The 22199-nt window shown below is 42.2% G+C and overlaps 1 protein-coding gene across 2 annotated transcripts in view; it reads right to left on the bottom strand.

Moving 5' to 3' along the window:
• LOC137322691 (integrin alpha-2-like) overlaps positions 1-22199 on the bottom strand; it is a 191588-nt gene that overhangs the window by 77933 nt on the left and 91456 nt on the right. For both annotated transcript variants that reach the window (XM_067985645.1, XM_067985638.1), the window contains exons 3-7: positions 21038-21147; positions 12809-12900; positions 10469-10583; positions 8093-8220; positions 4580-4728 (exon numbers count right to left, since the gene is read on the bottom strand). In XM_067985645.1, the coding sequence (XP_067841746.1) occupies positions 4580-4728; positions 8093-8220; positions 10469-10583; positions 12809-12900; positions 21038-21147 (594 nt within the window). The remainder of the gene's footprint in view (positions 1-4579; positions 4729-8092; positions 8221-10468; positions 10584-12808; positions 12901-21037; positions 21148-22199) is intronic.

Below are 22199 nucleotides of genomic sequence, written 5' to 3'. Positions count from 1 at the left end.
CAGGGCATAACTTCAAAGTTTACAGATGACATGAAACTCAGAAATGTAGTAAACAGTGAAGAGAATAGTAATAAACTTCAGGAGGACATAGACAGACTGGTGAAATGGGCAGAGATGTGGCAGATTAAATTTAACGCAGAGAAGTGTGAAGTGATGGCTTTTGGTAGGAAGAATGAGGAGAGGAAATATAAACTATATGGCACAATTTGAAAGGAGTTGTAGGAACAGAGAGGGGTATACATATACAAATCTTTGAAGGTGGCAGGACAAGTTGAGAAGGCTGTTAAAAAAGCTTTATAAATAGAGGCATAGAGTACAAAAGCAAGGAAGTTATGCTAAACTTTATAAATGACTGGTTAGGCCCCAGCTGGAGTAATGTGTCCAATTCTGGACACCACACTTTAGGAAGGATGTCAAGGCCTTGGAGAGGGTGCAGAGGAGATTTACTAGAATGGTGCCAGGGATGAGGGACTTCAGTTACATAGAGAGACTAGGGAAGCTGGGGTTGTTCTCCTTGGAGTAGAGAAGGTTAAGGGGAGATTTAATAGAGGTGTTCAAAATCATGAAGTGTTTTGATAAAGTAAATAAGGGAACAGTATCCAGTGGCAGAAGGGTTGGTAACCAGAGGATACAGACTTAAGGTAGCTGGCAAAAGAACCAGAGATGACATGAGGAGAATTTTTTTTACGCAGCTAGTGGTTGTGATCTGGAATGCACTGCCTGAAAGGGTGGTGGAAGCAGATTCAATAGTAACTTTCAAAAGGAAATTAGATAAATACTTGAAGGGGGAAATTTGCAGGGCTATGGGGAAAGGGCAGAGGAGTGGAACTAATCGGATAGCTCTTTCAAAGTGCTGGCATAGGTACAATGGGCCGAATGGCCTCCTTCTGTGCAGTATCATTCTATGATTCTACGATAGGTTAACTCAATGAATTTTACTTTATCTATGTAAATTCAAAATAACTGTCCAGCAATCTATAAGTCTTTCAATCACCATAGAGTTGGAACTACATTTTAATTAGCTTGTAGGAAATTATGAAATTAAGTTTTAATGATGAATTAAAAATGGGGCAAAGCATTTTCAGCTGGGCCAAAAGTACCAGCCACCAATGTTACAGTCATAAATCCCAAAGATGTTTTATAAATACATTTAAGAGCAAGAGGATAACTAAGGAAAGAGTAGGGCCTATTAAAGACCAAAAAGGTAAACTATGTGTGGAGGCGGATGATGTGGGTATGGTTCTTAATGAATACTTTGTATCTGTCTTCATAAAGGAGAGGATGATGCAGGGATTGAAGTTAAGGAGGAGGAGTGTGAAATATTGGATGGGATAAACATAGTGAGAGAGGAAGTATTAAGGGAATTAGCATCTTTGAAAGTGGCTAAATCAGCAGGGCCGGATGAAATGTATCCCAGGCTGTTAAAAGAAGCCAGGGAGGAAATAGCGGAGGCTTTAACAATCATTTTCCAAACTTCACTGGATGCAGGCGTAGTGCCGGAGGATTGGAGGACTGCTAACGTTGTACCGTTGTTTAAAAAGGGAGCGAAGGATAGACCGAGTAATTACAGGCCAGTCAGCCTAACCTCAGGGATGGTGGGCAAATTATTGGAATCAATTCTGAGGGACAGGATAAACTGTCACTTAGAAAGGCATGGACTAATCAAGGACAGTCAGCACGGATTTTTTAAGGGGAGGTCATGTCTGACTAACTTGATTGAATTTTTCGAGGAAGTGACAAGGAGGATCGATGAGGGTAATGCAATTGATGTAGTCTACATGGATTTTAGCAAGGCTTTTGACAAGGTCCCACATGGCAGATTGGTCAAGAAAGTAAAGGCCCATGGGATCCAAGGGAGTGTGGCAAATTGGATCCAAAATTGGCTCAGTAGCAGGAAGCAAAGGGTAATAGTCGATGGGTGTATTTGGAGGGCTGTTTCCAGTGGGGTGCTGCAGGACTCGATACTGGGTCCTTTGCTTTTTGTGATATATATTAACGATTTGGACATAAAAGTGGAGGCATGATTAAGAAATTTGAGGATGACACAAAGATAGGTCATGTGGTTGATAGTGCAGAGGAAAGCTGTAGTCTGCAGGAAGATATCAATGGACTGGTCAGATGGGCAGAAAAGTGGTAAATGGAGTTCAATCCGGAGAAGTGCGAGGTAATGCATTTGGGGAGAGCAAACAAGGCAAGGGAATACACAATAAATGGGAGAGGTGTAGAGGAAGTGAGGGACCTTGGAGTGCATGTCCACAGATCCCCGAAGGCAGCAGGACAGGTAGATAAGGTGGTTAAGAAGGCATATGGAATGCTTTCCTTTATTAGCCAAGGCATAGAATATAAAAGCAGGGATGTTATTCTGGAACTCTATAAAACACTAGTTAGGCCACAGCTTGAGTACTGTGCACAGTCTGGTCACCACATTACAGGAAAGATGTGATTGCACTAGAGAGGCTGCAGAGGAGATTTACAAGAATGTTGCCAGGTCTGGAGAATTTTAGCTATGATGACAGATTGGATAGGCTGGGGTGGTTTTCCTTGGAACAGAGGAGGCTGAGGGGTGATTTGATTGAGGTGTATAAAATTATGAGGGGCCTAGATAGAGTGGATAGGAAGGACCTATTTCCTTTAGTGGAGGGGTCAATAACCAAGGGCAATAGATTTAAAGTGATTGGTAGAATGAGTAGAGTGGAAACGAGGAAAAATGTTTTCACCCAGAGGGTGGTAGGGGTCTGAACTCACTGCCCGAGAGGGTGGTAGAGGCAGAAACCCTCAACTCATTTAAAAAATACCTGGATATGCACCTGAAGTGCCACGACCTGCAGGGCTATGGAACAAATGCGGGAAAGTGGGATTAGGCTGGGTGGCTCGTTTCTCAGTCAGCATGGACACGATGGGCCGAATGGCCTCCTTCTGTGCCGTAAATTTTCTATGATTCTATGAAATCAGTGCAGTTAAAGGTCTGTGGACTAGCAGGCTTTTTCTGAGCTCTTATGGCATTGGTCATAGTTGCTCTGCTGTTACTTATTTAAGCCATCTAGCTCTCCATGTTATGTGATGTCCCCCAAGAGTTATGGTAAGTGCTGTCACTGTGTACTCAATTTTGTTGCAAGGTTGGTCTCTTGTGATAGCATTATCCATCTATTTATATAAGCATTTAAAATCCTATCACACTCTGAAGTTAACACTCCAGGGCCTAAATTTTTACTCGGAGCCGGGAAGGCAGAAAGGGGTGTGGGAGGTGGAATGAAATTCCTGACGGGAGACCCGGAAGTATAGGCGGGGGTCAGGAGTCATCGGGGGTCGGCATTGGGAGTGTCAGAGATCGTGGGGGAGTCATAGATCATGGGGAGGGGTCGTAGATCATGGGGAGGTGGGGGGTCGCTGCAGGTAGGCTTGTTGGGCCTGGGGGAAGCACTCCTGCTCCTCCGGGCCCACAAGCTGTGCTATAAAGGCACTTACCTGCAGTTTCAGGCCTTTTTGCCTCCTCTCCCATGGCGTGAAGTAGAAGGCCTGGGAATCCCGGTCCCCAGGAGTTAAAAACTAAAACGCTGTAAAAATGGAGACCCGCAGCCTCCTTGAAAGCTGTTAGTGACACCCCCGCCTCCTAAGAGCAGGTTGGTCATCCACCCCTTGTTCCGCCTCCATTAAAACCGGAAATGGGCGGGTTGGAGGCAGGTTTTAGATTTCTAACATTTTTACTGCTCCCCGGCCACCCATTTTCTGAGTTAAAATTTAGGCCCAGATGTCACACTTTATATAAAACACCAACAAATTGTAACTGAACAATATTTAAAAATAGATACAAAAAGAGGAAGAAACTGACTTATTTCCCGCTGTTTTTTCTAACATTGAGATAACCTAAAGAGGTTGTTGAAGGAACAAGGGGTAAGAGCCAACTAACTGCCAACAGCAACAATAATTAGCCTCTAATTACCTCACTTCCTCAAAGGGAGTCCTGAGCCAAGGGCTTAAAGTGACAGTTAGCAGCGAGACACTAGAACTGCAAACTACTCGTAAGCAGTGCCACAGGAGATCAGCTGGTATTTTAGGTAACTAAATAGATATGATCGGGATGGTCACTGAAGGCTAAAAGTACGCGAATTGCATCATTCACTCATAGTTTTCAAACAGAAAAAGGTTTTCGGCAACCCATGTGGCCTAATTGTGTAACGAGAATTGGAAACATTCAAAGAAATTAAATGATGAACAAAAAGAAATAAATGAATGTGAATCTGATGACAGTTCAGCGTGGAAATTTAAACAAAGAGATCCCTTGTAAACACAAATAGAGAGCGAGAGATCCTGAATCTGGGTACGAAGGAAAAGCTGTAACGCTGCCAGGCTCGCATAGTTCACCACCATAAAGGATGAATGAGGGTTCTGAGAAAGGATCTCCACCTGTATCCTGAACTTGTCCTTTCTCTTTTTAGATGCAGGTACACCTGCTCTGAATTTCCAGCACTAACTGTTTTGTTTTATTAGAAAGAAGATATATGCCAGGCAATAACTACAGCAATATTTGTTCATATGCAATTGCAATAATGAATGCAACTTGCTTTAAGAAATAAATTACCTTGCATAGTCAATTCCACCAGCTGTGTTTGTTTCCTGTCCCTGCTTTTGTGGGGTTCTTGCTGCAACCTTTTCAACTTCAGCTGTTGTTTTGAAAGAGTTTAACTTGAATTGAATTTTTGCATCTTCAGCATATTGTACAATAGACACCTATTTGGATCAAATAATTAGAATCAACTTTTACAGCTCAACAAATAAGACATGCTTTTCAAAATGGCTGTATTTCTGGCCCCTTATTTAGGCGCAAAGTCTTGCCAGGGGGCAGGCCAATTCTGGGGGCATGTCGGGGTGGGGGGTGTGTTATGATGACCTGGTCCAAAAGTGCAGGCGAGTTCAGGTCATTGCGGATACCCCTCACATCCTTCTGTCAAATTTTCACCAACTTTTCTAACCCTCTCTTGAAATTACCAATACAATCAGCCCCTATTACATTCCTTGGCAGTCCATTCCATACATTCACTGCCCTCTGCGTAATGTGGCTAAATCTGGTTAAATCGAAGTTGACTTTTCACCCTGCCTTTTCTGTTTGAGTTTATATCGCACTTGCAGGCAGGACTGATGGGACGCAGGGCTCCCCTGGAAATCTCATCTGTTCTGTCCAGTACACAAGCCAATGGTAAGTGCACCTGGATCAAGCAGAAGTACTTGCAATACAACGGCTGTAACTGTGGGGCCCATAATGCCATTTCAAATGGCAATCAATCTCAGACAGATTGACTGCCATTAGCAAAGGATTAAAACAGAAGAGGAGCAGGCCATGACAAAAATCGTTCCCTTGGAGATCTTATGCTGGATTGGTCTGTGGCCTTAACACAAAGAGGCTATGTGCCACTCCAAAATTCTGTGCCTATGCAGGGTGGATGCCCCGATAGTGCCATAAATGGCACGGGCACCCACCCATATTATGCAATTGGGGTACTTGGGATTTGGGCTAGAGTCAGGACTATGGCGGGTGGGCAACTGGAAGTCCTGCCTCATTGCACCTCTGGTGGCAGAGTGTGGCTCCAGGAATTTCTAGGCTAGAGTGCCTATCATCATCCTAATTTCAGTTAATATTTCCAAAAAATACACAAGTTGGATTTTGGAACAAACTCGCCCTTGGGGGAAGCAAGTGGGAGTGAGAGGGCATGAATGGAGAATTAAATGTGAGGTGATTAACAGCAGAGCAAGGGGTGGAGCAGATAGTTCAAAGGGGAAGAGCAGGGACAGCAATGCGAGTGAGGGGTGGTAGGAAGGGAACAGGACAATGAGAAGGCAAATCAGTAGGGAATACGATGGAAGCAGTGTAGTAAAGTGAAGAACAATTGATGGCAAAAGGTAAGAGGAAGGCAGCTATTAAGGCCGCAATTTCCCCAGAACCTTCAATGGAAAATGCAACCTTCAGCCATTGGTGACTCCTTTCCTTGCCACACCACACTGCACCACCCACCAGATCCCACCCAAAAAAATGGAAAATACAGAGAGAAGGAAAAAGAAGAGAAAGACAGACACAGAAGCAGAAGAGGAGCGACAAACAGAGACACAGAAACACAAAGACAACAGATAGGTAAAGGAGAGATCAGATTCTCTGTGCAACATGACGAAAGATCCATTATAAGAACATAAGAAATAGGAGCAGGAGTAGGCCAATCGGCCCCTCGAGCCTGCTCCGCCTTTCAATAAGATCATGGCTGATCTGATCCTAACCTCAAATCTAAATTCATGTCCAATTTCATGCCCGCTCCCCGTAACCCCTAATTCCCTTTACTTCTAGGAAACTGTCTATTTCTGTTTTAAATTTATTTAATGATGTAGCTTCCACAGCTTCCTGGGGCAGCAAATTCCACAGACCTACTACCCTCTGAGTGAAGAAGTTTCTCCTCATCTCAGTTTTCAAAGAGCAGCCCCTTATTCTAAGATTATGCCCCCTCGTTCTAGTTTCACCCATCCTTGGGAACATCCTTACCGCATCAACCCGATCAAGCCCCTTCACAATCTTATATCTTTCAATAAGATCGCCTCTCATTCTTCTGAACTCCAATGAGTAGACTCCCAATCTACTCAGCCTCTCCTCATATGTCCACCCCCTCATCCCTGGGATTAACCGAGTGAACCTTCTTTGTACTGCCTCGAGAGCAAGTATGTCTTTTCTTAAGTATGGAGACCAAAGCTGTATGCAGTATTCCAGGTGCGGTCTCACCAATACCTTATATAACTGCAGCAATACCTCCCTGTTTTTATATTCTATCCCCCTAGCAATAAAAGCCAACATTCCGTTGGCCTTCTTGATTACCTGCTGCACCTGCATACTAACTTTTTGATTTTCTTGCACTAGGACCCCCAGATCCCTTTGTACTGCAGTACTTTCCAGTTTCTTGCCATTAAGATAATAACTTGCTCTCTGATTTTTCCTGCCAAAGTGCATAACCTCACATTTTCCAATATTGTATTGCATCTGCCAAATCTCCGCCCACTCACCCAGCCTGTCTATATCCCCTTGTAGGTTTTTTATGTCCTCCTCACTCTCCACTTTCTCTCCCATCTTTGTATCATCTGCAAACTTTGATATGTTACACTCAGTCCCCTCCTCCAAATCATTAATATCGATTGTAAAGAGTTGGGGACCCAGCACCGACCCCTGCGGAACACCACTGGCTACTGGTTGCCAGTCCGAGAATGAACCATTTATCCCAACTCTCTGCTTCCTGTTAGATAACCAATCCTCCACCCATGCCAGAATATTACCCCCAATCCAGTGATTCTTTATCTTGAGCAATAATCTTTTATGTGGCACCTTGTCGAATGCCTTCTGGAAGTCTAAATACACTACGTCCACTGGTTCCCCTTTATCCACTCTGTACGTTATGTCCTCAAAGAACTCAAGCAAATTTGTCAGACATGACTTCCCCTTCATAAAGCCATGCTGACTTTGTCCTATTAAATTATGTTTATCCAAATGTTCCACTACTGTCTCCTTAATAATAGACTCCAAAATTTTACCCACCATAGATGTTAGGCTAACTGGACTATAATTTCCAGCCTTCTGCCTACTACCCTTTTTAAATAAGGGTGTTACATTAGCAGTTTTCCAATCTGCCGGGACCTTTGCTGAGTCCAGAGAAGTTTGGAAAATTATTACCAAAGCATCCACAATCCCTACTGCCACTTCCCTCAAGACCCTAGGATGTAAGCCATCAGGTCCAGGGAATTTATCCGCCTTGAGTCCCATTAATTTACTGAGTACCAATTCCTTAGTGATTTTAATCGTATTTAGCTCCTCCCCCCCTCGAGCCCCCTGTTTGGCATTTCACACAGGGAGTCAGGACCAAGAGTAGTCTTAAGGTGAAGCGGGTTTAGAGGCTGGGGTAATAGTGGGACTTGGGCGTGCACATGTTATTCAATCCTAATTTTGTCATCATACACTCCGTCCTTATTTTTATATAAAGAACTTTATTGAAAGTAAAATATAGATCTTCAGTAAAATCATATTTTATAAAACCAAAAAAACAGCCAAAATTTTAAAATGTGTAGTTACCTGAGTTTTTTCAGGGCCGATGTCTAAACTTCCTGTTAATTTTTTAAGGAAATCTTGGACTGGAGCCCAAGGCCAGATACTGTTGGATCCATCCAGCACTATCACAAGATCCATGTAGGATCCACAAGCTATAAGGAGAATAAATGCACTCGAGTTAATTGTGACGTGTTATTACTATGTAGCACCCACTCAATAGAACTGTACATCTGCACCGCACAAATCCGGACAGATGATATAATGTGCTCGCTGGTCAGTAAGCTTCAGCACTGCTAAATACATATTGGATGAAAGTTCCCCTGTTCGTTCATGCTAACGAAAATGTCAGTGTGAATATAAGGATTTATACTCACAGTGACCTTTTAGCTAATATTAGCGAGCTGAGGAATTTTACCCCCACTGTAAAACTATACCAATGACTCCAGTGAACGTGTACTAAGCAGATCAGCTTTAAAAGGGACATCCAACAGTCCTGATAGGTATGTGTCATGTTAACTAAACAACAGGCCACCATAAATATTCCAGTCTCCTAATCTGAGGATAAGCACACAAGTTGTGTTTGATACAACCTTTTTTGATGTTTATCCCTTTCCCAAAATAGTGCAGTTTTACAGAATTGTTGTAAGATTAACACTGTTCTCATCCCTATGCAATTTTATAGCAACACTTAGAGGCGGTTGCCTGAAATCTGCACTTATTGCACCTTTTTTACTTACTTACTTCTTTCTCTGACCTCGAGGCTGAGGACTTCCTTATTTCCCTCAGCCTTCCCTTCGTGCCCTCACCATGTGTGCTTGTTGCTCGCCCTGGACCCTTAGATGGAAGGATCCCGCCCCGCAATTACTTGCGTACAGAATCTTCAAACTCTTTCCTCCACTTTAACAGGGTGATACCAGTAGGCCTAATAGCTCAGTTCCTAAATACTCGTCATCACTAAATTCACTTAATTTCGTTATAGGAGAAAATTGTGCACAATCCCCGTGAAAGGCTGGGCACTGGATGGGGCATCCTTTACATTAACCTCATCCCTTATAAAGAGCACCCCATGGAGATGCTGGAGGTGCTGGAGAGGCACTGTGCTCTTGTTATGGATTAGTGAGGAAGTGCAGGGATGACGTTATTGGATGCACACCTAGTCAGTCGCAATGGTAGCCAGGCTTAAAAGTTCCTCACTTCCACCACTCTCAACTGATCCTGGCAACAGGTACACCTTATAAATCCCAATATAAGATACCCCTACTGCACTGCGAATGTAACTTCCAGAATTTTGGCATGCCAGCACCACTGGCCCTCATTTCAATATATTGAAATGAGCTCTGTGGGCACTCGGTGGGCAGAATGCTGGAAGGTCTAAAACAAACTCATAAACTTCAGCTCATTGATTTTTGGACAGAAACCTGGTGAAAATCACTTGCATCTCAGTTTCCAGGCCAAAAAAAAGTTCCAGGCAGCTATGAGCCATGACTAGTTAATAAGAAGCTCAGAGACAAGGGTGGGGGGTTGGAATACAAACAGGAGGAAATTATGCTTCAATTGGACAGATACTGTCTGTAGTATTGGGTTCAGTTTTGAGCACTGAATCTCGAGAAAGATATAGTGGCTTTGGAACCAATATAGCTCAGATTCACCAGAATGATACCAGTGCTTAAAGGGTTAATTTATTAGGACAGGTTGCATAAACTTGGGTTGTATTCCCTTGAGTTTAGAAGGTTGGAAGATGATCTAATCGAGGTGTTTAAAATGATAAAGGGGTTTGATAGGTAGGTACAGGGAAACTATGTCCTCTGCTGGGAGAATCCAGAATAAGGGGGCATAATGTTAAAATTAGAGCTCGGAGTGAAATCAGGGAACACTTTTTCACACAAAGGGTAGTGGAAATCTGGAACTCTCTCCCCCAAAAGGCGGTGGATGTTGGGTCAACTGAAATTTTCAAGACTGAGAGCGATAGATTTTTGTTAGGTAAGGGTATCGAGGAATATGAAATAAAGGTGAGTAAATGGAGTTGAGGTGTGATCTAACTGAATGGCAGAACAGGCTCGAGGGGCGGAATGGCCTACTCGTGTTCCTAAGTTCCCAGCTCCAGTTTGTCTATACCTGGATCTCTCCAATTGCCCTTCCCTCACATATTGCCATGCATGCTTGGCTTTTGCAATGGCAAATCAGATGATTTTGATGGCTTGGGACACTTGCCTGACACAGTTGCTAGTTTAGCAGAGCTGCTTAACCAAAGAACACCTTCATTAAAACAGGAGAGTTGAAAGGTTATGAGATGATAGTAAAGTTCTTTTCAGAAAGTCTGACATTTTCTAGTATTAAGTCTACAGCACATGCACCAGAATTCCTCAATGGATTCAAAACATCTGAAATAAAATAGCTTACGTTGAAGAGCAGGCGAGAAAGTTTTTGATACTTGGAAGTTTGAATTTACATCTGCGCACAATCCTGTTGGATAATTCTGCGTGCCACACTTCTGTGCCCATAATGGAGCGCAAGTCTGAAAGAAGGAAAGAAAAATAAATGAATACTGTTGATAGCAACACTGTAAAATAAAGTTGAGGTAACTTGTAAACTTAAAAAAATATGTTTTCACTCCTAGCTTGGGTGGCTGTAAGGCAGTTGAAGAAAATGTAATTTTTTTTTAAAATGGCGACGGTATTCGAATGCCCTGTAATAAATCACACTGTCTTGGGGAGGGTGGAATTTAAATTCTAAATTCTGCTCCGCAGGACGCAGCAATGTTTTATGTCAGGAATGCAGAGTGTTTCTACCATCCAGTGTTGCTATGTGTTAATGATGTTTAAGTCGTATGATGAATTCTTATCATTTCCACTTCATTTCAATATAACCATCCATATTTGGGCGGTTGTAGTGAATGCCGATGTCACTTCTGGTGGGAAGTCCTGGAAGTGGCAGCAGGTGGTGAAGAGTCGCTGGATTGGCTCCTCACCCAATTTTCCACTCCCACCCCCGCACCCCCCTGGAGTTAAACCGAGGAACTCCAGAGGAAAATCTGCTCGAGATCAGATGACTTCCTTTTGGGAAAGTGGATTGGAGAAGGAGATGAGTAGAGATAATGTTGACTTTAGTAACTCCTTCAAACCAGTTCCTCCCAATGAGGTCATGAGGGCTCACTAAGATGAATGTGAAGTTACAGTTAATCATAATTCTTTCTAATAGTTTGATTTGCGAGAGATACTAATTATGAAACTCACCAGTAATGAATAAAAACGTACTACAAAAACCTTTTCTGTCTGCAAGAATCACTAAGTATAGAGGCTGACATAAACTATATGCATCTTCCTGAACACATTAATGAATCTTTCCTGGAGAAATCTGTAATTGCTAGCTTTACAATGGGGTCTCATGAATCATCAATGTTCTGAATTTCTTACTGTTGTATGTGCAGTCTTTAATAAAAGGTTTGCATCACAATGTTGGAAACGATTAGGAATGTCCATTTGTCTTCCTTTAAAATTTGATTTGTAAATTTGTAAATTTGGCCTAGAAATTGCAAGGGAGTTCTCCTGATCTCGCACCCTAACTTTAGGTGGAAAATCGGCAGACCCCGCTCTCTGCCCCCTGCACCCCCGCCCCCCCCCCCCGTCATCCCACCCAGAGAAACAGCATGGACAGTTGAAAGTAGAAGTTCAGAGCCATTACTTTTGATGAAAAATTTACCATCTATTAACTCTTTAAGCATTACTTAGCATGCAAAACAAATTTATCATAAATAGTTCTGTGAAGTCTGCTTGCAGTGCCACTACTTTTTTCATATTAGCCTCAAAATTGATCAATTATTCTGGTGGACACAAATGGGAGTCAGGCTGCAAAATCTACAAGAATGAGAAATGCTGAGTTCCGGCACTAAACTGGCCTTGTTTGGGGGCAGTGCCTCCTCCCACCCCAAACAAGGCTGCTGAGGTGGAGAGGGCGAGGCTGAGGAGAGCATAGGGAAGTTTTCAAGAAATCCTATTTCTTTGGCTTCAAAGGGACTCAGCATAACAGGTTCAGGTCACTGGATAAGATGAGGTGTACTGGCCTCTCAAAGGGTGGAAGTCAGCTCCACCCATGGGTCCAGGCTGGGTCACCTTTGGAATAGGTTGTCTGTCTAAATTCCAGCAGGAGAATGATCCATGACACAAGTAAAACTAAAAGAAGGAGAAGAGATTGGTTTTATTTAATAAAAAGGATTAGCTGAACTGTTGAACTATATAGTGTGGTGTGCCTTCAGCTTCCTATGAACAGTCATTTGAAGGACAATGGACTGGGAGTCTGCTACATTTACTATTAGCTGCCTTTTTGATTAAGAAGCAGCAACTGTGGGAAAGATTTCCTATGTGTATTATGTAACAAGATTGTAAACCCTGCTCTTCATAAACAGGTCTACTATTTCACTACATAGACCGTACAAAGGAAATCTTCCCCTAATATGGAAAGGCATTTAAGGAAAAACTATAGTAATATACCAAAAGGAACAAATATTATTTAAAATCATCTAACAATTCTGTAAATTTAGTGTGAAAATTAGTGAGTTTTTTTTAATTTAATGTGCTTTTCACCTGGTTCTGAAAAACGATCTTTACTAGTTGTTAACATTACTCAAGAGCACTCACATTCTGTGCTAATTGTGTAAGTAGTTAAATATGAATATGTTCTAGGTCAATTGTCACACCTGTGGTATTCTTTGTTTAACCATTCAGTCTGAAAATTCATAATTACCAAAAATCCATCAGTTTTATCATTCCTGATAAGTGTTGAACCAGTGCTCATGTTCTGTTTGACCTCTGTCACATTTGGAAAAGTCATTAGATCTGAAAGATCAACCAAAACAATGGTTAAAACACTACCTAGTGGTAGTAAATTCATGCAGTGCAAGTAACTCAAAGATGTAATAGCAAAACATCTAGAAAACAAAATATAATAAAGAGTGGTCAGCAAGGATTTCAGAAGGGAAAGTCATGCTTGACCAACCTTATTGAATTCTTTGAAGAAGTAACAGAAAGAGTAGGCAAGGGTATTATAGTAGATGTAATATATTGGGATTTTCAAAGGTACAAAGATAAAGTAACGCATTGTAGACTCATGACTAAGGTCAGCATGTGGAGTCAGGGACAGGTAGCAGAATGGATAGCAAGCTGGCTATAAAACAGAAAACAGAGAGTAGGGGTTGAGGGTAGCTACTCAGACTGGCAAAAGGTGGGAAGTGATGTTCCACAGGGATCAGTGTTAGGACCACGGTTGTTCACGATTTACATTAACGATTTGGACTCGGGAATCGGATGTAAAATTTCAACATTTGTGGATGACACCAAATTGGGGGTATAGTTAATACAAAGGAAGAATGTGTTAAAATGCAAGAAGACATTAATAAACTTGCAGAATGGGCGTGTAATTGGCAAATAAATTTCAATATAGATAAGTGTGAGGTGGTGCATTTTGGCAGGAAGAATAAGGAGGCCACATATTGCTTGGATAATAAGAGTCTAAATAGGATAGAGGAGAAAAGGGATCTCGGGAACAGATACACAAATCACTAAAAGTAGCAATGCAGGTTAATAAGGCCATAAAAAAATCAAACCAAGTACTGGGGTTCATTTCTAGAGGGATAAAATTGAAAAGCAGAGAAGTTATGTTAAACTTGTATAGAACCTTGGTTAGACCACACTTGGAGTATTGTGCACAGTTCAGATCTCCATATTATAAAAAGGATATAGAGGCATTGGAGAAGGTACAAAAAAGATTCACAAGGATGATACCAGAACTGAGAGGATGTACTTATCAAGAAAGACTAAAAAGTCTAAAAAGGCTGGGGCTCTTTTCTCTAGAAAAGAGAATACTGAGGGGTGACCTGATGAAGGTCTTTAAGATTATGATAAGGTTTGATAGGGTAGATGCAAAGAAAATGTTTCTACTTGTGGGGGAGTCCAAAACTAGAGGTCATCAATATAAGATGGTCACTAATAAATCCAATAGGGAATTTATGAGAAACTTCTTTACCCAAAGAGTGGTAAGAATGTGGAACACGTTACTACAAGGAATAGTTAAGGCAAATAGGATAGATGCATTTAAGAGGAAGCTAGATAGTTACATGAAGGAGAAAGGAATAGAAGAATATGCTGATAGTGGTATATGAAGTAGGGAGAGAGGAGGCTTGTGTGGAGCATAAACACCGGCATAGACCAATTGGGCCTAATACCTGTTTCTGTGCTGTAGACTCAATGTAACTCAATGTAAGAGCAGTCACATTTGGGGGTAATTTTGACTTTGGGCGATAATGTAGAATGGGCGATATTGATTCAGCTGCCCATGATACATCCCTCCTGATCATTTCAAATCGGGGGATGTATATTGGGAGACTTAATCTCCATCATCCGTTTTACACTATCACCCAAAGTCAAAATTACCCCCATGAAAGCAAACCATAAAAGATGCAACCAGTGAGGATGAGTAAACACACTGAATAATTATTTCCTCCTAATATCGCCATGGGGACTGGCAGGATCTCCACCTGCGATGGAGATGTGCTCCTGATCCTGGTTGACCTTCCAGACTCATGATCAATTAAAAACAGAAGGTGGGCGACCTAACCTTTATCTGTGGACAGAATTCAGCTGCAACAAATCTCAGGCTGGAGGAATGGAAGAAACCTCTGCAAAAGCTATAATTTTAAAAAAAAATGATAGGGCCTTCTCATCAGCCTGTTTAAGGCCACGGTCTCTAAGTGCTTCAAAAGGCCCAGATACCAAAAAAAATCTCAGAGCCCTTAGCATGGTCAGGAGAATGCTGGATCACTGGGCCTATTGGGCAGCCCCTGGGTCCGTTGTACAAAGGACGTAAATTACGGAAAACGTGTCGAAGGATGTATCCCCCTGACTGGCATATTATTCGAAAATGCTACCTACATAAACCATGCATGGCTGGGATTAGGCATCGAGAAATGGGCTGAGGCAGAAAAAGGCAGGGATGTTTTCACCTTTTCATCCTGCTTTGCTCAAATGCACCAAAAAAAATCAGCCAGGCAGTGGGGAGAAAGTCTACGCCAAGTCGAGGAAAGTTCGGGGCACCAAGGGTGGCTCTGCTGCACAGGAGGGGAGGAAGAAGAGTGGCCGGGTTATAGTGATAGGGGATTCAATTGTAAGGGGAACAGATAGGTGTTTCTGCGGCCACAAACGTGACTCCAGGATGGTATGTTGCCTCCCTGGTGCTAGGGTCAAGGATGTCACAGAGCTGCTGCAGGGCATTCTGGAGGGGGAGGGTGAACAGCCAGTAGTCGTGGTCCATATTGGTACCAACGACATAGGTGAAAAAAGGGATGAGGTCCTGCAAGGTGAACTTAAGGAGTTAGGAGATAAATTAAAAAGCAGGACTTCAAAGGTAGTGATCTCAGGATTACTACCAGTGCCACGTGCTAGTGAGTATAGGAACAGGAGAATAGACAGGATGAATGCGTGGCTGCAGGGATGGTGTAGGAGGGAGGGATTTAGATTCCTGGGACATTGGGACCAGTTCTGGGGAAGGTGGGACCTGTACAAGCGAGACGGGTTACACCCGAGCAGGACCGGGACCAATGTCCTCGCGGGGGTGTTTGCTAGTGCTGTTGGGGAAGGTTTAAACTAGAGTGGCAGGGGGATGGGAACCTGAGCGGGGAGTCAGAAGAGAGTAAAGTTGAGAGCAGCAAGAGAGGGGAAGACCCAGGGGAAATCTACAATAGAAATAGTACAAACAGTTGTTCAAGAACAAGTGAAAGGGAAAAGCATAGAGCAGCAGAAAGAAAGTGCACTTTAGACACGACAGATAAAGTGAAAACTAGAAGGCGTAAGGCGATTAACCCAGCATCAAAGCTGAAGGTCAGACTAGGGTGTGTGGCCCAACTAAGAGTTCTATATACACATGCACGGAGTATAAGGAATAAATTAAATGAACGACAGGTTCAAATTCAAATTGGAGGGTATGACATGATAGCTATTACTGAGACTTGGCTGCAGGATGGTCAGGATTGGGAACTAATTATACCAGGTTATAAGGTCTACAGGAGAGATAGGGAAAATGGAAGAGGGGGAGGAGTAGCCTTAATGATTAGAGATGAAATCACTTCAATGATAAAGGGGGATATAACGAGAGGTAAGCAGCCAACAGAGACCTTATGGGTTGAATTGAGAAATAGGAAAGGATCTAAGACTATAGTGGGAGTTGTATATAGGAGCCCTGGCAGCAGCTCTGAAGTGCTAGATTGTATAAATGCAGAGATTAGACAAGCGTGTAAGAAAGGCATAGTGGTCTTAATGGGGGACTTTAACCTTCACATAGATTGGGAAAAGCAGACGAGCAACTGTCAGAAAGGTAGTGAATTTCTTGAGTGTGTCTGGGATAGTTTTCTACAGCAGTATGTCCTAGAGGCAACAAGGGGGCAAGCCATACTAGATTTAGTAATGAGTAATGAACCAGATTTAGTTAACGGCTTAACTGTGCGTGAACATCTATCCAATAGTGATCATAACATGATCGAGTTCAATGTAGTGTTTGAAAGTGAAAAAAGTGAATCAGCTGCTCAGATTCTAGACTTGGGCAAGGCCGACTTCAATGGGATGAGACAGAGGCTGTCCACAGTAAACTGGGCAAATCTGTTAATGGGTAAAATGACTGATGATCAGTGGGAAATGTTTAAAGAAACATTTAACGTGATACAGAATCGGTTTATACCCCTGAGGGGCAAGAACTCTACTTGCCAAAAAAAACAGCCATGGACAACTAAAGAGGTAAGGGACAATATAAGACATAAGGAAAGGGCATACAAAAAGGCAAAAAATGGCACAGATCCTGGCGAATGGGAAAGATACAAAGATCAACAAAGGGTCACAAAACAAATAGTAAGAGCTACAAAATGAGAGTATGAAAAGAAACTCGCAAGGGATATCAAAACCAATACGAAGAACTTTTATAGTTATATTAGGAAAAAGAGGGTGGTCAGGAGCAGTGTTGGCCCCTTAAAAACTGAAAGTGGGGATATTGTCATTGACAATGGGGAAATGGCGGACATGTTGAACAATTACTTTGCATCAGTATATACAGTCGAAATCCCAAGAAAACTTATATTGAATCGGGGACAGGGACTCGATAAAATTAACATAAGTAAAGCAACAGTAATGAAGAAAATAATAGCACGAAAGTGTGACAAATACCCAGGACCAGATGGTTTCCATCCCAGGGTTTTAAAGGAAGTAGGTGAGCACATTGCGGATGCCCTAACTATAATCATAGAATCATAGAATCATAGAAGTTTACAACATGGAAACAGGCCCTTCGGCCCAACATGTCCATGTCGCCCAGTTTATACCACGAAGCTAGTCCCAACTGCCTGCACTTGGCCCATATCCCTCTATACCCATCTTACCCATGTAACTGTCCAAATGCTTTTTAAAAGACAAAATTGTACCCGCCTCTACTACTGCCTCTGGCAGCTCGTTCCAGACACTCACCACCCTTTGAGTGAAAAAAATTGCCCCTCTGGACCCTTTTGTATCTCTCCCCTCTCACCTTAAATCTATGCCCCCTCGTTATAGACTCCCCTACCTTTGGGAAAAGATTTTGACTATCGACCTTATCTATGCCCCTCATTATTTTATAGACTTCTATAAGATCACCCCTACACCTCCTACTCTCCAGGGAAAAAAGTCTCAGTCTATCCAACCTCTCCCTATAAGTCAAACCATCAAGTCCCGGTAGCATCCTAGTAAATCTTTTCTGCACTCTTTCTAGTTTAATAATATCCTTTCTATAATAGGGTGACCAGAACTGTACACAGTATTCCAAGTGTGGCCTTACTAATGTCTTGTACAACTTCAACAAGACATCCCAACTCCTGTATTCAATGTTCTGACCAATGAAACCAAGCATGCTGAATGCCTTCTTCACCACCCTATCCACCTGTGACTCCACTTTCAAGGAGCTATGAACCTGTACTCCTAGATCTCTTTGTTCTATAACTCTCCCCAACGCCCTACCATTAACGGAGTAGGTCCTGGTCTGATTCGATCTACCAAAATGCATCACCTCACATTTATCTAAATTAAACTCCATCTACCGTTCATCGGCCCACTGGCCCAATTTATCAAGATCCCGTTGCAATCCGAGATAACCTTCTTCACTGTCCACAATGCCACCAATCTTGGTGTCATCTGCAAACTTACTAACCATGCCTCCTAAATTCTCATCCAAATCATTAATATAAATAACAAATAACAGCGGACCCAGCACCGATCCCTGAGGCACACCGCTGGTCACAGGCCTCCAGTTTGAAAAACAACCCTCTACAACCACTCTCTGTTTTCTGTCGTCAATCCAATTTTGTATCCAATTGGCTACCTCACCTTGGATCCCGTGAGATTTAACCTTATGTAACAACCTACCATGCGGTACCTTGTCAAAGGCTTTGCTAAAGTCCATGTAGACCACGTCTACTGCACAGCCCTCATCTATCTTCTTGGTTACCCCTTCAAAAAACTCAATCAAATTCGTGAGACATGATTTTCCTCTCACAAAACCATGCTGACTGTTCCTAATCAGTCCCTGCCTCTCCAAATGCCTGTAGATCCTGTCTCTCAGAATACCCTCTAACAACTTACCCACTACAGATGTCAGGCTCACCGGTCTTTCAAAGTTCTCTAGATTCAGGAACTGTCCCTCTGGATTGGAAAATTGCACATATCACTCTGCTTTTTAAGAAAGGAGAGAGAGGGAAACCGGGGAATTATAGACCAGTTAGCCTAACATCTGCTGTGGGGAAAATGCTGGAGTCTATAATTAAGGTTAGGGTGACTGAACACCTCTAGAATTTTCAGTTAATCAGAGAGAGCCAGCATGGATTTGTGAAAGGTAGGTCGTGCCTGACAAACCTGATTGAATTTTTTGAAGAGATGACTAAAGTAGTGGACAGGGGAATGTCAATGGATGTTATTTATATGGACTTCCAGAAGGCATTTGATAAGGTCCTACATAAGAGAGTGTTGGCTAAGATAGAAGCCCATGGAATCGAGGGAAAAGTACGGACTTGGTTAGGAAGTTGGCTGAACAAAAGGCGACAGAGAGTAGGGATAATGGGTAGGTACTCACATTGGCAGGATGTGACTAGTGGAGTCCCGCAGGGATCTGTCTTGGGGCCTCAATTATTCACAATATTTATTAACGACTTAGATGAAAGCATAGAAAGTCTCATATCTAAGTTTGCCGATGACACAAAGATTGGTGGCATTGTAACCAGTGTAGATGAAAACATAAAATTACAAAGCGATATTGATAGAGTAGGTGAATGGGCAAAACTGTGGCAAATGGAATTCAATGTAGACAAATGTGAGGTCATCCACTTTGGATCAAAAAAGGATAGAACAGGGTACTTTCTAAATGGTAAAAAGTTAAAAACAGTGGATGTCCAAAGGGATTTAGGAGTTTAGGTACATAGACCATTGAAGTGTCATGAACAGGTGCAGAAAATAATCAATAAGGCAAATGGAATGCTGGCCTTTATATCTAGAGGACTAGAGTACAAGGGGGCAGAAGATATGCTGCAGCTATACAAAACCCTGGTTAGACCGCACCTGGAGTACTGTGAGCAGTTCTGGGCACCGCACCTTCGGCAGGACATATTGGCCTTGGAGGGAGTACAGCGTAGGTTTACTAGAATGATACCCGGACTTCAAGGGTTAAGTCACAAGGAGAGATTACACAAATTGGGGTTGTATTCTCTAGAGTTTCGAAGGTTAAGGGGTGATTTGATCGAAGTTTATAAGATATTAAGGGGAACAGATAGGGTGGATAGAGAGAAACTATTTCCGCTGGTTGGGGATTTTAGGAGTAGGGGGCACAGTCTAAAAATTAGAGCCAGACCTTTCAGGAGCGAGATTAGAAAGCATTTCTACACACAAAGGGTTGTAGAAGTTTGGAACTCTCTTCCGCAAACGGCAATTGATACTATCTCAATTGCTAAATTTAAATGTGAGATAGATAGCTTTTGTGAGTTTCTCACAAATTGCTCCGTTGCCATTGACAGGACATTTGTACACATCTCCCGTGCGATTCTCAGGAAAGCCACTCCACGGTGCTCCGACCAGCAACCTATGGTGTGAAATACGCTTACATGAGTGAATCGAGAAATAAACTCCTAAATCCCTTTGGACATCCACTGTTTTTAACTTTTTACCATTTAGAAAGTACCCTGTTCTATCCTTTTTTGATCCAAAGTGGATGACCTCACATTTGTCTACATTGAATTCCATTTGCCACAGTTTTGCCCATTCACCTACTCTATCAATATCGCTTTGTAATTTTATGTTTTCATCTACACTGGTTACAATGCCACCAATCTTTGTGTCATCGGCAAACTTAGATATGAGACTTTCTATGCTTTCATCTAAGTCGTTAATAAATATTGTGAATAATTGAGGCCCCAAGACAGATCCCTGCGGGACTCCACTAGTCACATCCTGCCAATGTGAGTACCTACCCATTATCCCTACTCTCTGTCGCCTTTCGTTCAGCCAACTTCCTAACCAAGTCCGTACTTTTCCCTCGATTCCATGGGCTTCTATCTTAGCCAACACTCTCTTATGTAGGACCTTATCAAATGCCTTCTGGAAGTCCATATAAATAACATCCATTGACATTCCCCTGTCCACTACTTTAGTCATCTCTTCAAAAAATTCAATCAGGTTTGTCAGGCACGACCTACCTTTCACAAATCCATGCTGGCTCTCTCTGATTAACTGAAAATTCTAGAGGGATATGGGCCAAAGGCAGGTATATGGAGTTAGATCACAGATCAGCCTTGATCTTATCAAATGGTGGAGCAGGCACGAGGGGCTGAATGGCCTACTCCCGTTCCTATGTTCCTATATTCTTTGGATATGTCACCAGTAAATTTAACATTTTACATGTGTGTTATGTAATCAAACTTACCTTCCAAGTTGAGTTTCTCACAAATTGCTCCGTTGCCATTGACAGGACATTTGTACACATCTCCCGTGCGATTCTCAGGAAAGCCACTCCACGGTGCTCCGACCAGCAACCTATGGTGTGAAATACGCTTACATGAGTGAATCGAGAAATAATTACTCCATATCATATCTCATTAATGTGAATTGACATTGGCTGAATTTAGCTTAATCTTATTTTTTAAAAATATAACCCTATCCTCCCCTGAAGACACTAATTCATGGTGGGGAATAGTTCCACTGGTACTGATAGATTTCTAGTGCAGTACCCAAATTGTGAACCTTCATTTGCAATTCAAACACTACATTCTTTTTTTCACACAGATGTTAACATATTTAAAATAAAACAAAAATGCGGACATAAGAATGTGCCTTCATACCAATGTGAATTTATCCGATTATCAGGGCTATTCTCAGAGCTGAGTCCAATCTTGCTCTCTTCTAATGCACACACAAACAAACACACATATACAAACTCACACATACACAAACTCACACACACACAAACTTGCACACACAAACTCACACACACAAACAAACACACATATACAAACTCTCACACACACAAACTCACACATACACAAACTCACACACACACAAACACACACACACAAACTTGCACACACAAACTCACACACACAAACAAACACACATATACAAACTCTCACACACACAAACTCACACATACACAAACTCACACACACACAAACTCACACACACACAAACTTGCACACACAAACTCACACACACAAACAAACACACATATACAAACTCACACACACACAAACAAACACACATACACAAACTCACACAAACAAACACACATACACAAACTCACACACAATTAAACACACACACAAACTCACATACACACAAACAAACACACATACACAAACTCACACACACACAAACTCACACGCACATACACACATAGACAGAAAAACACACACACACACACTTTCTAACTTGACCACTAGATAAACATCAAAACCAGGAACCTTGGACAAGTTTTCTCCTCCATAGCCCAGGGGCACCAAAGCCGTTGCTGCCCCAAATGAAATCATAAAATTCAACAGCGACTAGAGATTAAACCTAATATCTTCTTAGTCTGTGTGACACAGTAGAAG

This window comes from Heptranchias perlo, chromosome 1 (genome assembly GCF_035084215.1).
Source record: "Heptranchias perlo isolate sHepPer1 chromosome 1, sHepPer1.hap1, whole genome shotgun sequence".
NCBI lineage: Eukaryota > Metazoa > Chordata > Chondrichthyes > Hexanchiformes > Hexanchidae > Heptranchias > Heptranchias perlo.
This window is presented reverse-complemented; position numbering and strand designations above follow the sequence as displayed.